We start from the raw sequence: 18201 nt of genomic DNA, 5'->3' as shown, positions 1-18201 counted from the left end.
AGGTTTTTAGAAAACATAAAATATGCCTATTTAGGTTATGTGAAATTCCTTAATTTATCAAGGTGAACTGTGCAGGATTTATTCTTTCAACAACCACTACTTGCTTTGCGGCATACTGTGTGTCCAGGCCGGTCTATTGACTGTGTATCTGGGCTGATGAAGGGCTGAGCGGTTCATGAAAGAGTCAGATATTCTAATCTCAGAAACAAACATGTGCATTGGCATTTAGAGTTTTCTATGTAGATTGCTTGGAGCTCCAACACCTGCTGCCCAGTACATAAGAAATATTCACATGTAATATTTCATGTTAATCGTCATTCTTCACTTTCGGTGCAATATCTGGTATGGACATGTGTAGACACCTGTAACATTATTTTATTATTCATTTTATTCACTTTCAGCCCCGGTAGATTAGAGGCGAATTAACACAACTACAGTAGTATATAGTCTAGGCTACCCATTTATGTAAATCACAGAAAGCGAGTGTGATAGGATCTCCTATAGGTCGGGATTAGTTGCAGGGCTTGTTCTGGGCACCAGTCAGTCAAGTTGCAGAAACAAAAAATCTAAAATCTGTACAGGTGTTGCCAGCACAATCTGGTCACGTATGCATTGGCGGGGATCGACTTCTTCAGCCAGTTACTTTGTACTACCTACTGCTTCCCCTCGCCATAGCTTAGTGAGTGTAGTTTGGCTAAGCCTACCATGTATGGATGTCACAGACTGATTGGCTAGTCAGCTGACTTTCAGCCAAAACAGTCACAAACAATCGTTTTAGTACAGAAACAATGACACACAGCTTCCCAGAACAACCATGGAACAATGAAGGGTGGTCTGGCAGAAAGTAACTCATTATGGTGAAATCTTTCCAAACTACACAACACCAGAAGTTTTCCTGCATTGCCCCTTAGTGCTCCTCTGACATCGGTGATGTTGACAAAGTTGTAAACTATACATATTACCAGGCATGTGTGAGAATCCCCAGGTAAGTGAAAGGCTGGACTGGATCTGCAGATCTAAAGACCAGGCGAGTATTAGCGATGATGTCAGGAGGAATGTCTCGTAGATCAACAAGGCCAAAACTTGACATAGCGTGACGTCGGCCATCTTTACAAATATCTCACTCCAACAATAATCTAGCAGCACTTTCTATGCATGACGTACCCCTGAACACATACATTGTCCATGTTATGTAATATATGCTACATGTCTTCCTACAGGTCCTCTCCTTGCCCCACCGAAGGCTGGTCTGCTACTGCCGACTCTTTGAAGTCCCCGATCCGAACAAACCGCAGAAACTCGGCTTACATCAGAGGGAGATCTTCCTGTTTAACGACCTGCTCGTGGTACGTTTCAGATTAAAGGGAGTTTATCAGAGGAAATGTCAGTTGCAGGCATAATTTAGAGAGGATATTTTATTATTAATCAGGTTTGCCAGTGGGAATCAGGAGGAGGGAAGCGTGCTGTATTTATTAGCGTGGAAACAGCTGCCATGAATCCGCATGTCGGTATTTGTACAGCTCCGAGCGCCCGCCACTGATAAAACTTTTATCAACATAAATTTGGTGCTTTCATCCCTTTTCCCCGAATAGATTTACTGATTAAGGAGCTGCGTCTCCATCTTAATCTGTACGTTTACGGCGGGCCTTCCTGGCGGCTCTGTGAATGGTGCTTAGCGTAGCGGTAAATCCGGAAAGCGCGAGAATGGCGGTCCGTACGTTCTGTTCAGTTCTTGTATTAATTAGTGACTATTATAGCCGAGGTGTAGTGAGGTATTTATGTTTTGTTTACTTTGTCATTGGCCATTAGCTGATATCTAAAATGAAAAAATAATACTGCTAAAATATTTTAACCACTTCACCACTGAGGGGTTTTACCCCTTAAACACCAGAGCAATTTTCACCTTTCAGCGCTCCTTCCATTCATTATTCTATAACTTTATTATTACTTATTGCAATGAAATGAACTATATCTTGTTTTTTTCACCACCAATTAGGCTTTCTTTAGGTGGGACATTATGCCAAGAATTATTTTATTCTAAATGTGTTTTAATGGGAAAATAGGAAAAAATGTGAGAAAAAATTATTATATTTCAGTTTTCTGCCATTTTAGTTTTTAAATAATGCATGCTACTGTAATTAAAACCCATGAAATGTATTTGCCCATTTGTCCCGGTTATAAAACTGTTTAAATTATGTCCCTATCACAATGTTTGGCGCAAATATTTTATTTGGAAATAAAGGTGCATTTTTTTCAGTTTTGCATCATCCCTAATTACAAGCCCGTAGTTTATAAAGTAACAGTGTTATACCTTCTTGACATAAATATTTAAAAAGTTCAGTCCCTAAGGTAACTATTTGGTTGTTTTTTTATTGTATTTTTTTTTTTTTAATTACAAAAAAAGAAAAATTGGGGAGTGTGGAAGGTAATGAGTTAATTTATTGTGTAAAACTAATGTATTTGTATATGTAAAATGCTTTAGGGTGTAGTTTTACTATTTGGTCACAAGATGGCCACAGTGAGTTTGTGTTCATGCGACCTGTAAGCGTCCGGAAGGACGCTTACAGGAAGCGCTATGAGGCTGGGAAATCACAATGATCGCGCTGTTTCTCATAGAAGCAGCAGATCATTGCGGGGGCTTAGATCAACGAACGGGAATGAATTTTCCCATTCATTGATCTCCGAGCGAGCGGGCGGCGGCGTGCACGAGTGGCGGGAGCGCGCGCACGAGCGGCGGGAGCGCGGACAGCGGCGGTAGCGCAGGAGGTACGGATTTCTCCGTCCCTTGGTTTTATAAGGGTGGAAAAAGGGACGGAGAAATCTGTACCGCAGGGGGTAAAGTGGTTAAATTTTATTCTGGGCAGTAATTTAGCAACAATAAACAAATCCTTATTCTAAAGATGGCCACACACGATACAATGAAATGGCTCCATTTTACGATAATTCAGTAAAAATGATCAATTATTCAAAAAAAATTGAAATCCTTTTTTTTTTTTTATTTTATTTTTTTTTTATTATTCGAGTGAGAAATCATTTTTTCTATATAAAGGTGGCCAAACACAATACGATCAAATCATCTTGTTGTATGGCAGTTCAATAAAAACAATTGGAAAAAATCTTAAGGTTTTTTATGTTTTTTTTTTTTATTCGACCAAGAAATCCAATCGGATTTCCCATTTTTTTTCAGTAAGTCCATCGGGAGTGGTGGATTTTTCTGATCAATTTTTATGAAAACTGAATGGTGTAGGGTAGATTGTCAATTTATTGATATACACACCCAAAGAATTTTCCCAGAGTTTTCAATAATTTGTACATTGTACATTGGTCAGATTTTTCAAATTTGACAATCATTTAGAAACATTGATTGTAATCCTTGAATTGAAAAGAAATTTAGAAAATTGTATCGTGTGTGTTCACCTTTAGATGACCGGGAAGGGTGGATTATTCTGACCAAATTTTAGGAGAATTGAATAGTGTAGGGTAGGTAGATTGTCAATTTATTAATGTATAGACCCAAGAAATTGTTAAAAGCTGTTAATCTTTTTTTTTTTTTTTTATTGGGGAAAATTGAACACAGGTGTGGTAAGATTTTTTTTTAAATGTTGCAATCAATCAGAAAAATTGATTGCAATTCTTGAATTGAAAATAAATTTTAAAAATTCTTTTGCGCATGGCTGCATTTTGTTTTATTGTGGTTGTTTAACCTTTTACCGTTGGGGTTAGTTCAGACTGAGGTTTTTGCTATTGGGTCTGAGTTTCGGTATGAGTCAGTCACAATATTCTACACATTCCATACAGAAGCGAGCACGCACTGGATGGATTTCTCTATACTTATACTGAAGTTGTGGCTATGACTGAATTTAACTTTGGAAAATACATTTTGTCCATGTTAGAAGTTCTAAATTGTTATATTTTTTTCAATTTTAGGTAACAAAAATATTCCAGAAGAAGAAGAACTCCGTAACATACAGCTTCAGACAGTCCTTCTCGCTCTACGGGATGCAAGTGCTTCTGTTTGAGAATCAGTGTAAGTGTTGGCGTAATTCTCCTGGTTTGAGAATGTTTCTCCAAGGCCATCTTAAACCAAGGCCTGGTCTCCTCTAGTATCAAATGCTGGCAGTTCCCCATCAGTCTCGTTGTGAGGACAACGCAGGGTAAAGATAGTAGAATTTTCATGATAGCATTCACATCAGTGTTTGTCCTCACTGTTCCAGTCTGGGGGACATTCCATACAGCGTTTTTTCCGCCATAACACTTGCATAGGAACGCCTTCCGAGCACCTCTTTCACAAAAGACATTAAAGAGGAACTTCAACCTAAACAAACATAATGTCATTAATTTACATTAGTTATGTTAATTAAAATAGATAAGTAATATACTCTATCACCCACCCTGTTTTAAAAGAACAGGCAAATGTTTGTGGTTTCATGGAGGCAGCCATCTTTTTGGTTGAAAGGAGGTGACAGGGCGCATGAGACACAGTACCAACTGTCCTGTGTGCTGATCACTCCTCCCAGCTGCTAGGCAACGAGAAAAACAACATCAGAAATCCCATCATGCTTTGCACAGCATTAGGGGAAAATGCCCGGGCAGTTTTCTTTGATGGGGCGGAGCTTAGCTTCTGTGCAGCTAAAAATGAGGCTTGGGTAAGAAAAACAAAGTTCTGATATTGTGAAGCTGTTAAAGAGACACCAAGCCTTTTCAGTGCTGCTGAGTAGATTTTTAGTCTGGAGGTTCACTTTAAGAAAGTGTTCTGAAAACCCTTTGTCACAGTTGTACCCAACCTTCTTACCCATAATCCCTTGCAACGTGTGATTTCTGGCAAACCTATTTTATTTACACATTGATCATCTGATCAAATTGAAAACATGTTTCTGTTTGAATTCTCCTGGAATCAGATAGAATACATTGATTATCTCATGATTGATGACTCATTTTCAAGTGTCTTCAGAAGCTGAATCATTCCAGTTCCCATCATGCTGTGTTGGGTGCGTAACGACAGGTTGGGTGGAGAAGTCCGCTATTTCTGGCCGCGAGGACGGGATACCGCGATAATATCAGTTTACGGTTTAATCTGTAACATTAACAAGTCGGAAGCCTTTACAAAACTAATTTAGGTTGAGTTCATATCACTATTTCCCAAAAGACGAGCCCCAGGACTTGCTGCCGGTGAGATAAACCCTCCTGGACTGAAGGAGGACAATGAGATCTCAGGGGTTCATTTCTCTTTGTAGAGCTGATGATGCCCGTTTGTTGGATGTCCTGACAATGATGGAGGAGATCCATTTCTGCAGGACATGTCATGTGTCACCGGCAGCCTCACTAATCTGTTCTCCATGTTGCTTCTTATTGTTGGAAGAGCCGACAATCATCAAATAAGGCGGGAGGGAAACTGTCCTAGAGACGTGTATCATTGTTCTGGCCTGATCTCAGATCTCTACAAATCAGCCCTGTCTTCCAGCGAGGGCAGGGAACGCGGTTCCTCTCTGTTCAGAGCGTGTTGCATGAGACAGCTGCCCTAAGCCAAGTATGTGTCTCCAGGCTATGGTGTTTCCCAGTATTATCCTCACATTAAGAGTTCCCTGCAGAACTGCACATGTAAATCTCTGTTTCGGGCGATAACAATCGGGATAGGATATAAAAAGTGATATATTCGATCACAGCGCCAGGGATTACGTTGTAAACCGGAACTCCAATCCACCTCCAGAGGCCCCTCCTATATTTTGGGTGCTGTTTGGTGTATTCTCAGCAACCCAGTAAACAAAAAAGGAGAAGGTGCTCTCAGTGGATAAGTATCAGGCAAGATTTATTTGGAAGTAGAAAATAAAATACAGTATAAAACACTCACATCATGAGGGTCCTATGCCAATTAGGACCCTCTACGGTTAGATCGCTTCCCACCCTGTGGTACTCAGCAACATGTGCGATCAGGAATGCGTAGCCCGCTCTCGTCCCGACTAGTTTCGGCCTCTCGCCGTCATCAGGGGAGATCCCCTGATGACGGCGAGAGGCCGAAACTAGTCGGGACGAGAGCGGGCTACGCATTCCTGATCGCACATGTTGCTGAGTACCACAGGGTGGGAAACGATCTCAGAGGGGCCTCTGGAGGTGGATTGGAGTTCCGGTTTACAACGTAATCCCTGGCGCTGTGATCGAATATATCAGTGTTTCTGTGGAGGAGAGAGGGTCCTACCCCTAATACGGCTGCAAAGGTTGTTGCTATAAGGAGCGAAAGGAAGAGGATTTTGTGCATATCCTAGTGGGGCGCCTCTATTTACTACTAAGGATATAAAAAGTGCCCAGTATAGTGTAGTATGTACTGGAAGAGTGGGTGTGATAAGGTAAGTATAATTTAATGCTCACAAACCAGGGTTACCATCCAGGTAATCACTGTATAGGCAGGTGAGGAGATTAGACCTGTCCCCACTCAGGAGAAAGAAGTCGCTCTCTGTAGATCGGAAGAAAGGGGCCAAATCCCCTCCACCTGGGGTGGACTCAGCTATGCAGCGGTACAGAGGTGCCAGAAGAATAAAAATGGTATAAATGGTTTAAAATGAAGAAGGCAGTGGTAGACTTACTCTTCAAAGCAGACACAAAATGCTGTTGATTTTTTCAACAAAAATAGGTTTATTTACACACTCCAGATAGGGGCAACGTGTCACAGAGGCACTAAGCTTGGTAACAGACCTGCATGAGCCATATGCTGCCCTTTTATAGCCCGAAGAAGTGGGATATACCCGTGAAATGCGTTGCACCTGTCTGGAGTATGAACCAGTTTTTGTTGAAAAAAATCAACAGCATTTTGTGTCTGCTTTGAAGGGGTAAGTCCACTACTGCCTTCTTCATTTTAAACCTTTTATACCATTTTTATTCTGCTTGCGCCTCTCTTCTATACCACTGCATAGATTGTGTAGGAAAACTCTCCTATTACTTGGAAGAGGTAAAATTGGCTAATCAAAATTGGATGTGTGTGCCAGCCTTAAAGAGACTCTGTAACAAAATGTTCAGCCTTATTTCTTCTATCCTATAAGTTCCTATACCTGTTCTAATGTGGTCAGTCTTACTGCAGACTTTTCTAGTTGCACAGTGGCTGTATTATGTCTGTTATATAATCTTCTTTCCTTTGTCAGCTTTGTTGGCTCGGGCAGGGATGTGCTGCTCTGCTGTGATAGGGAGAAGTTATACGCACCCTCTTCACGCCCCCTGCAGGCTCTGTATGAGTCACAGACTGAGCTTCTCTCAGCCTATCACACTCTGGTTAGCAGCCATGTCTTTTGTTTGTAAACACTGCCTAAAACTGGCAATTACAAGCCAGGATTGCAGCAGGGAGTGGCAGAAACAGCACAGAGGGGCACAGGAGAACATAATGAATAGAATGGTATGCTTTTTATTGCAAGAATTTTAGAGTACAGATTCTCTTTAAGAAAGCAGCTAGCGTATGTGAGGCCTGTCTTTGTGATATAGCGTAGATAAGGCACATTCTGTTTAGCATACGGGAGGCTCCCGGTCTGACGCCGCACAGAGCTCTGCATCAGCTGACAGATTGCTCACGAGAATACTTCATGTTTCCCCCAATTCACACATTTCTCTTCTGGGACTCAGGATGACACGGCGGCGACATCTGCTGCCTCTGGGGCATTCCTGCCAGATTGGGGGGCATCACACAATGTATGGAGGATCTGGCACAGCGCTGTACGCGGCAGCGAGTCTCGAGGAAGAAAGGCAATAATAAGCAGTCGCTGCTTCACCTTCACAGAGAATAAAAACAGATGTGATGAGCTGCCAGCGGCTTCATGAATTACACAAGACACATTTATTCCTGTTGCCGGCTTCTCCCCGGCAACTGTCAGCAGTAATCAGTGAGGAGAGCGGGGAACAGAGAGGAGGAGATGAAGATCCTCGATCTCCTCATTCAGGGAAACCACCAGCTACAAATGATGTCAGTTAAGCAGCCGGCGCCGTCTAAAGAGCGCTAAAAGAGGCAATAAACTCGCGAGTGATGTTTCGGCGATAGTCGGGGCCTTCTGGGGGGCTGAATCGCATACAGGAAATAAAGGCGTCTGGAAAAAAGGGTGCAGGGGATTGCCGCTAGTAGAATGATGCTAATATTAGCGATATTCTACTGCTGGATTCCGCTAGTTAAATATCAGTAATTTTTACTGATATTTTACTATGGCTAAACCTAACCCTACTCTTGCACAGAACTCTCTGGTGGTGCCTAACCCTAAGACCCCTCCACCCGGGGGTTGCCTAACCCTAACCCCCCGGTGGTGCCTAACCCTGAGACCCCTCCCCCGGGGTTGCCTAACCCCAAGACCCCCCTGGGGCTGCCTAATGCTAAGACCCCCCCCCCATGGTGGTGCCTAACCCTAAGATCCTCCTGCTGGTGCCTAACCCTAAGACCCCTCCCCCTCTGGTGGTGCCTAACCCTGAGACCCCTCGCCCGGGGCTGCCTAACCCTAAGACCCCCCCTGGTGGTGCTTAACCCTAAGACCCCCCTGGTGTTGCCTAACCCTAAGACCCCCCCCCCATGGCGGTGCCTAACCCTAAGACCCCCCCCAACTGGTGCCTAACCCTAAAACCCCTCCCCCCTCTGTGGGTAACTAAGACGTACCTTACCCCTCTTCCTAAACCTTGACCCCCCTCTACTGCAAAGCCACAATATGCGGCAAAGAAGTTAAATGTGTGCCTGATTACTGGCAAGGCGCCGGATTACTGGCAAGCAGGTTAAATTTCAGTACCCAGAGGTGGGCTATGCAATGCCGCTATTTGCAGTCCTACAAACCTCCAGTGCCCGCGATTCTATTGGGCGCCTCTGGGTGCCAAAATTTACTCTGCTTTCTGGTAATCGGGCACCTCCGGGTGCTCAAATTTAACTTCTTTGCCGCATTATATAGGCCACGATTTGAGGCAAAGACTGTAAATTTTGGTACCCGCAGGCGCCCCACAGCGTCCGCCGACATGCACCCAATCACGGCTTTTATTATAGGCGCCTATGACGGTGCCGGCTTTTCCATAAGGGCTCCAGCGCCCTTTTCATCTGATATCATCATCTGTTCCCCATTCTGCTCACTTATTAGGATAGTATTGTCAAGGGTAGGAAGGGGTTTAAAATAATTAAAGAGGCTTGTACAGTATATGTAACTACTGTATTTTTTTGGACTATAAGACTCACTTTTTCACCCCCAAAAGTGGGGAAAAAAGTCACTGTGTCAAAATGCAGGGAGTTCCTGACTTGTGAACGCCTGCCAATACCAACCTCCAACCCACTGCAATGTCAGGGACTCCCTGTATTGTGCCCATGCAGAGGAGGACACAGGGGGACAGACGGAGAACACAGGGGGACAAAGGGGCATAGAGGAGGACACAAGGACAGAGGCGGATACATGGGGTACACAGGAAGACACAAGGAGGACAGAGGCAAACACATGGGAGACACAAGAGGTACAAGGGGGTATGAAGTACAAAGGCGGGCATAATCCACAAGGTGTCCCTTCACCAGGGATGCACCAGACTTAGTATTTTTTTTTCCCCACTGAGTTTTGTCCTCTACACCTGGGCGCATCTTATGGTCAGGAGCGTCTTATAGTCTGAATAATACGGTACTGTCCTCCTGGAATAAGCAGCCAGAATAGTTCATTTTCAAAGTTTCACAGAGTGTCTGCCTTGTACAGCTTTGTGCCTGATTGTATTGCCTAGTTCTCTATTAGATTATCTAGTCTTAAGGGGGCCATACATTTGCCGACCAACCAGCGAATCGACCATCCAATTCAATTATTATAATCGAATTGGATGAAAATTGGTGCTGCCAAGTGCATGCCCGACTGACAAAGCAACCAATTTTGGGACAGAAATTGGCCGCACGGTCAATCGCGCATTCTGGGAAATTTCAGGCTGAAGTTGGTTGGTCAGGTGCGTGGCGGTATGGCGGCTGAATTGCAAACGAGCGACAAGACGAAGAAACCCCCGCCACTGGCGCTGCAATGTATAAATGTATGCAGTGTGTGTGCATTTATACATTACCTGTCCGGTGTCGGCCTCCATGCGGTTTCCGTCTGACGTCAGACGCTATGTGCCGCTACCGTGTATGTGGCTGTTACCCGGCGAGATGGACGGTCACCGTGTGGAGGCTGACACCGGACAGGTAATGTAAAAATGCAATACACACTGCATACATTCATACATTGCAGCGGCGAGGCGGACGCAGCGGCTCAGCCGATTCCCTGATGATTTCATGCTGAAATCGGACGGGAATCGGCCTGTAGTGTATGGGCAGATTTGATTACAGACAAATGTATCTCTTATCAGATTCAATTAGAGATAAATTTGTCTCTCGGTCGAATCTGCCTATAATCTTCTAATGTATGTTAAGGTCGGCATACTTTAGCAGAAGGCCACCTGACAGCTCAAAAAGATACATCCCTCTCTGATCGGAATTTGATCAGAGAAGAATCTGTTCCCTCCACACACTGCTGATATCTGCCTAACCTCAGTGTTGCGGAGTATCGTGCACTGCAACACTACGGGCCGACGATCTACCTTTCCAGCAGTATTTACAGAAGAGATAAAAAGAAGAGATAAAATGGAAGTTATTTTTATTAATGGGATGTGCTATTGAGATGCCCTGGGGGCAATAAATGCAGCTCTGTTCCCTTTAATCTCAATCTCTCTACAACAACACTTTACCTGCTTCACTATTTGGAATCTCTTTGTCTCTGTGTTCATTTTCTGAAGCTGCAGCATCATCTCATCCCTGGGATATCGAGCGTAAGCTGTGTCTGTTTTACAGATGTTGCAGATGATGAAATAGTTGCTTTGGCCGGTAGTATTTGCTCTCCTCTGGATGAATGATGGTTCTCTGTGGGTCTATGCACCTGGCGTTAATAATGGGTATTTAACTTGGCGTGTGCATTTCCTGTAGTGTGTCCAGCACTCAGCTCAATGTGTATTGACAGCCTTGTTCAGCAGGAGAAATCACCGGCCAATGCAAGTACAAGAACACTGCTAACTCCACCAAAACCTAGACTCCCCCGGAGACTACAGATGGTCAGTGGGACGCACATAGTTCTGGTTTACATGCAGATTTGATGCAGCTTGAACCTGCACCTATCCAAATCAACAGGAAGTACTTTTGATTGGTCCAGTTCCAAGCTGCATATGATTTGCATGTGAGACAGAATTTTTAGTTTTTGATTGGCCATGCCTACAGGATAAAGAATTTGGGAGACCAAAATATCATGTATGCCCCCAAGCGATGTTAATGGCAGCCCCCACACCCATTTAACGATGGTTGTTTTATTCCTTTCAGACTATCCGAACGGCATCCGCCTCACATCGGCAATCCCGGGAGCCGACATTAAAGTCCTAATAAACTTCAACGCACCGAATCCTCAAGATCGCAAAAAGTTCACGGACGACCTGAGAGAGTCCATCGCAGAAGTTCAAGAAATGGAAAAGTACAGAATAGAGTGTAAGTACAAAGGTATATACCCAACGGATCTACTCCAGAAAATAACTTCCTCTTCCCAGACGCGTTGACTACATACCAAGTATTATAGTGCGCCTCCCGAACTATCCTGTGTTTATAATACTCAACAAAAGATTGAAAGGATAAGGATTGTATGAATGGATATTAGCGGTTATCCAGATTCTGACGTTCTATAGACAAGGCAGTCCCATAAACATAAAAACAAGAAATGCGAACGAGTTACAAACGATGTGTTTCGTCATAAGACCTTCCCAAGATGAGCAGAATGTGGCTGAATGTGGCTTTATTATAGTTTTATATCATTTTCTTGTATTCTTTTATGTTGTGTGGCTTTGTAAATGCTTCTCAAAACTCAATAGATCTAGAAGAAAGCAGGACTGGTTGCTATGAGTAGCACTCATACTTTAGACATCCAGATAAAAATGCACATCCCATCAGATCCAAGTGTCCAATGGTCCAAGAAGTCTGCAATGCTCTCAAACACTGCTCTGATGCTACGGTAAACATGGTTGTTTTCATATGTCTGAAAAGTAAACATACTTGTCTTGGAATTCCAGAAGCCCTCCAATTATGGTTCTGGGTTCTGGGGCTTGTGCAGTGGGCCCTCAGCACATCACATGTTCCTGATAGCCAATAGGGAGCTCATAATGTGATGGACATCTCGCCCACGTCCACATTGTGAGTTCACAGTGTAAACCTTGGTGGACTGGGGGTTTTTCTATATATAACAGGATACTCTGGTCTTCTGGGGGCTAGCTGACTTTCTATCCATCTTAATGTAGCTTTCTTCTTTTCTTCATGTAGCCTAGATTAGTTTCCTAACGGCCAAATCTAAGTCAGTTAATAGGACTGACTTATGATTGCAATGTTACGCCAAGATGATATTCATATTTGTGCTTTGCTGATGTAACGAAGATTGCTAATGATTTATGCACCTGTATTCCTCATTGAAGCCAAATAAATTTCCTTAATTCCTTGAGGCGTCAGTGGTTCACCTCGATATCTGGTGCAGCTGTGAGAATGTCCCGCTACCAAGTGCAGTTCCTAGACTGCTGGTGCCGAAAGGTGGTTAGCCTGGGCAACCACTATCCTCAATTCTTTCAGGATACATCTCCCTCGATCCTGTGGTGAAGTCTCCATTCAGATTTCTTGGACCATTGTTCACTTGGATCTGATCGTATGTCCATTTTTGCTGCCTCCGAGGAAGCGACCTCTAGTTGTGAAACGCATGCCAGGAATTGCTCATGGAGGTGCAGTCTGTTAGCTCAAACCAGAAGAATAAGAAGATGTAATAATACAATAAACGCAACGTTACTGAAGAGTTTTGTGAGTCTGGTGGGCTTCACTTAAACTCTAATGAGATAACATTTTGGTTTTCTGTAAGTATTGTGGGGAGCAGCTTATGTTGTTGGTGTTCTATGAACATGTAAATGCCCAGGTGATGAATTATCGCTTTATTTGCTATAATGTTCTGTTTGCCGGTGTCGGTAACACGGCTAACATCTGGTGTCTTGCTTCAGCCGAGCTGGAGAAGCAGAAGGGGGTGGTGCGCCCGAGCATGTCCCAGTGCTCCAGCCTGAAGAAGGAGTCTGGTAACGGCACCCTGAACCGGACATGTCTGGATGACAGCTACGCCACCGGCGAGGGCCTGAAACGCAGCGCCCTCAGCAGCTCCCTCAGGGACCTCTCCGAAGCAGGTAAGAACCTTCCCGATATCTCTGGTTATGAGCTTAATATACACAAATATGTATATTCAATGTAAATATACCATAATTTGTGATGTATGCAGCCGTAACCCTGAAATGAGACAATTTATTTGGTTCATTCGCCTTTTTTTTCTGTTGTCTATTTATTTTGAAAACTGAACCATGGTAGATTACTATGTATACTTATAACGGAGTCCAGAGAGTGGAAAGCGTAAGTGGAATTGTAGTATTAGAAGCAGACAGACCCGGGTCCATGTAACAAGCGCTTCATGTGTATCCTCTGCTTCCGTGTACCCGTGCATTACATTCGATGAATGAAATGGAGTGAAGCCCATCTAAATTTGCAGCTGCTCCAACACGCAGTACTAGATATAGGCCCAGGGCCTTGGCGTCTTCCACATTGCAGGAAACACAGCGGCAGACTCTGCAGACCTTTATCTTCTACTGCTAATGACGCAGGTTTACTCCCATCACAATAGCCCAGCTTGTTCTGAGTAGGAAGACCCGCCCCCGAGGAGTCAGGGAGGAAGTTCTGCCAACAGCAATAAAAGGTGACTGGAAACTAGAAAGCTCAGGTAGTGGTTATAGCTAAAGATGGTCAATGGGAGGCTAATCATTTTGTCTTGTATGTTAATGAAATACAGCTTGGAATTGGACCAATGAAGATCAACAGGAAGTGGCCAATTCCAAGCCGCATAACAGTTACATTAAATTTGGATGCAATTATTAACATCTTGTTGACCATCCGTGCTTTTGTCTTTATTTTGTTGTAACAAACAGCGAGCAATTATTTCCGATGTAATTATCTGCATTACACTTAACTACCAATCAGATTGTTTCTTGCGCTCTTACCGACTGAATGGGGAGGAGGAACTGGTGCCTGATTGGTTGATATGGACTGTGTAGACTGTCTGAGGGGATTCTGTAGTTAGACCCATTAGCAGCTGTTCCCAGACCCACCCTGTTGTACCACCAGCACTGCAAACTGCGCATTTCCAGGGAAAGTCGAGGGTCTTACTGGGAAATTCCATTTTCCTAAAATTACCAAACATATTTTTTCCACAATAATTTTTCTGTAAAAAAAAAAACATTTTTGGTTCAGTTTTTGCCATCCTAGCTTCCAGTTTCTTCTGGGAATGCTGTGGAACTGTATTTTATAGGCACAGAAAAATAAAGCTGGCAAAGTGAAATAATAATCTAGTTCAGTTGTTAGGGCCAACAAATTGAAAATTTTTATTATGGTTAGTTCTGGTACATGCACCCAATTTTGATTGGCAGATCACTGACTAATTTTACTTCTGTCATGTAGTATAAGAGCTTCCCTACACATTCTGTTCATAGTACAGTATTAAAAATATCTGTTGGCTCTCCAACTACATGGAGGTGTTAAAACTGGCCAATCAAAATTGAAAGTGTGTACCATGCTTTATAGTACATAGATTTGGTACGTTTCTATGGTGTATGGCCACCCTTAAATAAGTCTAGAATATTGTTTATATGATCTATTTTTATTATTATTTATAATAATAATAATAAGAGGTTTTTTTATTTTATTTTTCAAATTAAAAAAAAAATAATTTTCATTTACCGATAGTTACCTCTGAACTTTGTGAATTATACACAAATGAGAAGTAAAAATCACTATACTTTCCTTGGAGAGAATTATTTAGGCCGGTATTATTGACCTCTACGAAAATGTGGATCCTACCACGGTTACTTTGTCTGAGTCGCTCACTGACACAAAAACACTCCCAATAGTCTTACAAATTTAATAATGGGATGACTTCCTTTTCTTTGGATTTGGAGCCAGTATGGTTTAGGTGACCCAGCAAGAAAGTACATGGGGGACAGTTCTCCAATCACATTAACATCTTCAGCCTAAAGCATTCTAATTGGCTGAATATTGTGGAAGTACTATTCTGGAGGGATGTAGATCTTCTAGAGGGTTGCTGTCCACGCAATCACGCTGGGAATAATATCAGCCCTTGAACATTGTGCTTGATCCATCTGTACTTGCGTCTTGAGGGTTTAGCATGTTGGGGGTAGGAGGGTCCCCAGTCTGTGCTCAGCCATTCCTGGTTGGATGAATCCATGATGAGGGCTATCAGAGATTGGTGGGTTGGATTAATCCTGATGGCACCTTCATTTCAGGTGGGAACAGACACTTTCATATAAAGTGCTGTAGTTAGCTGTGTGCCCTGCTCCAGGATTGTAAGTGTCTGGGTGTGTGCAGGTAAATAGGCGGCTGTCAGGTTAGCGGTGCCGAAGTACGGCCCAACGTTTGGGGGTCTTTGCTGATCTCACAACTTATCGGGTTGCCTCTGTATTAGGAGAGACTGAACATAATTCAACAGACATCCATCTAGCTAATAGTCAAAACACAAGATAGTCTGTCCAAAAAGCAACACATTTGATTAATGAATATATCCCTGATTAAAAACTGCAGCAGAGAGAAACATGGGTATACATAGTAAAAAAAAAAATCTATGTATAATGCCATACGGAGAGACTGTTCTCCTGGCTCTGCATATCTTCTGGAGTTAAGGCCAGAATCTCAGTCCAAGAGGCATCTTATATTGGGCTGCATACAACTCCCATTAAATCAGCATGCAGGTCGAAATTTTTAACATCTGATTACCCATCTCCACTGAGGGTGGATCAAGCAGAGTATTTAAGGGGATGGTATTAATCTGATTGATTTATGAAGCTTGTTATGTCCTGCTAAATCCAAGAGTTGGAAAAGTTAACCCATTATTGAGTGCCTTCAAGAGATATAAACACATTTCCTCCAGTTCCAGGTGAGGGATTCAGACAGGGTTAGATCCAGCGGATCCACATGACAAGCAAAGACCTTGTGTATTTTGGCATGAGGTCATCAGTGGTGGCATCCATAATTCTCTCCTGGCCTTTTTACTTTGAAAGAAGTCCACTTCTTGTTTCATCTTTGGTTGTGTCACAGAAGCTGGAGTGGAGTTTGATGCTGGTGGTACTCGATGGAAGGTTTGGGAATTGCTGCTTTGGAATATGGGAAGACCGATGGATATGAAGCCTTTTCCCTTCCCTCACCCATGCTTTCTAGTATTTTACCTGACCCTTATGTTTTAACCCAATAATCTTTTCATTCTTCGTGAGGTTCCATCAGTCATCCAATTTACTCTGCCACTCAGTCATAGCAGCAACCCACTAGACCATCATTTCTGGTCCCCCTGAGCCTGGACCTCCTAGAGTTCAGGAATCCTCTAGAGGCACTGGTGATCCTAATCGTAGTGGTTTTGTGAGCTCTTACAAAGTGCTCCGACCTTATACGCCTTGTTTTATTAGTTATACACAAAAATACTCTGTTGCCAATTCTAGTTTAAACATCTGGACTCTACATTAGCATTGTTGCACTCATATCAGCCATCCATTACATCATTGTTCCCTCCATATAATACTCATCATTGCTTCTTCCACTGTGTCCAGCCATACACTCATTGTGTACGTGTTGAGGTAGCCATAATCCACATGGAATGTTCCACATTTGATTAAAATACTTGGCTATTCGTGTAGAGGAGTGTAGGCCTAAAGAGAGATACTGTTCGTATCTTGGTTTTGTTACGTTTTTGAAAACATTTCTCGGAACATGTAGGAGGCATAAGACTATGAGTCCTTTCCCACTGTGCCAGCATTCATTTGCTTTCGCACAGTAACTCTCGATTGCTTTACCATTTATGGCACTATATTCTATAAACTTTGTGGAAGGTGAAAGGTGAGAGATTTTTATTGTGGTTTTCTTTGTGGTGTATTTCTTTTTTTCGTCCACGGAATTTTAGGTTTTCGATAGCATAAAAGAAATTGGAATTCTGACCAAAATATTGCATTTTTTTCAATGCACTTTAATGACAAGAAATGGTATTGAGCAGACAGGTTCCCCAAACTCAGGACAGCCGATTGTGTTGGTTTGCAGAAAGCAAAATTGTTGCAACAGACATCCCTGACCAGGCCAGTGCTTATTGTGGTCATAAAGACCTCTTTCAACATTTTAGAACCAGCCTGGGAAAACTATGGCCCACGGGCTGGATTTGGCCCTCGGACGCTATTAAGGAGGCCCACCGATAGGGAGCCTCATTCCCATCCCATCCTCTCCTTCTCTCTCCCGCCATTTATTAAAGTATACTGGCAGAGCACATACAAGAAGTAACGTTGCCAAATCGCTCGGTACAGCGGCAATCTCCATGGCAGTGGCGGCGTCATGTGACCTGCCGTCATTACATACCAGTGCATCACAGGACGCTGCCATCGCTATGGAGATTGCCACTGGAATGAGCGATTGGGTGAATTAAACCCAATCACTCCATGGCCACACAAGACCAGAGTCCATGGCCACACAAGTCCAATCAGGCTGCATTCCTCTTGAATGCAGCCCGCTCCGGGCTGCATTCAAGAGGAATGCAGCCCGATTGCAAAAAAGTTTGCCCACCTGTTCTAGAACACGACGTAACCTGTTTTACTCTTCACTGAATGAATTACTAAGGGTTCTTTACATCACAGAGCCGGGACTTTGTGTCTTGGAAGGTGAAACGGTGAAAAAAAGATGGGTTTGGCAAGAAGACCAGATATTTTTTATATTTTTGGAGGAACATCTGGAAACAGATAAGGAGGCAGGAGAGAGTGCATTCAAAGTCAAGGAAATGTATTTTATTTATTTCTTGTATTTATTAAGCGCCAACATATTACGCAGCTCTGGACATTAGTCAAGGTTACAGATAACATTTAGGGGTGACATACAGCAATAAGACAATACAGGAATACATGCAGATCAGATCACACAGCACAGTATGAGTACAAGGTAATGCTTAGTCACTGGAGGGGAGCATGGAGATTAGGCAAGTCGAGTTCACTCAGATCCATAAGAGGGGTGTACGGTAATGGAGGTGCGTAAGCAGGTAGGAGACATAAGGAGGAGGACCCTGCCGAAGGCTTACAATCTAGAGGGAGAGGTTGGGACACGAGAGGTAGGGGACCAGA

General features: G+C 43.2%; 1 protein-coding gene across 18 annotated transcripts in view; it reads left to right on the top strand.

Annotated features, from left to right (window-relative positions):
- IQSEC1 (IQ motif and Sec7 domain ArfGEF 1) overlaps positions 1–18201 on the top strand; it is a 1051066-nt gene that overhangs the window by 1018985 nt on the left and 13880 nt on the right. For 13 of the 18 annotated variants that reach the window (XM_068251851.1, XM_068251849.1, XM_068251847.1 and 10 more), the window contains 4 exons: positions 1221–1346; positions 3928–4027; positions 11309–11482; positions 13009–13185. In XM_068251851.1, coding sequence (XP_068107952.1) covers positions 1221–1346; positions 3928–4027; positions 11309–11482; positions 13009–13185 — 577 coding nt within the window. Of the gene's footprint in view, positions 1–1220; positions 1347–3927; positions 4028–11308; positions 11483–13008; positions 13186–13363; positions 13406–18201 lie in introns of all 18 variants that reach the window. The other 5 variants (XM_068251848.1, XM_068251850.1, XM_068251864.1 and 2 more) reach the window with 2 other exon arrangements.

The sequence above is a fragment of the Hyperolius riggenbachi genome, chromosome 9, assembly GCF_040937935.1.
Source record: "Hyperolius riggenbachi isolate aHypRig1 chromosome 9, aHypRig1.pri, whole genome shotgun sequence".
Classification (NCBI taxonomy): domain Eukaryota; kingdom Metazoa; phylum Chordata; class Amphibia; order Anura; family Hyperoliidae; genus Hyperolius; species Hyperolius riggenbachi.
This window is presented reverse-complemented; position numbering and strand designations above follow the sequence as displayed.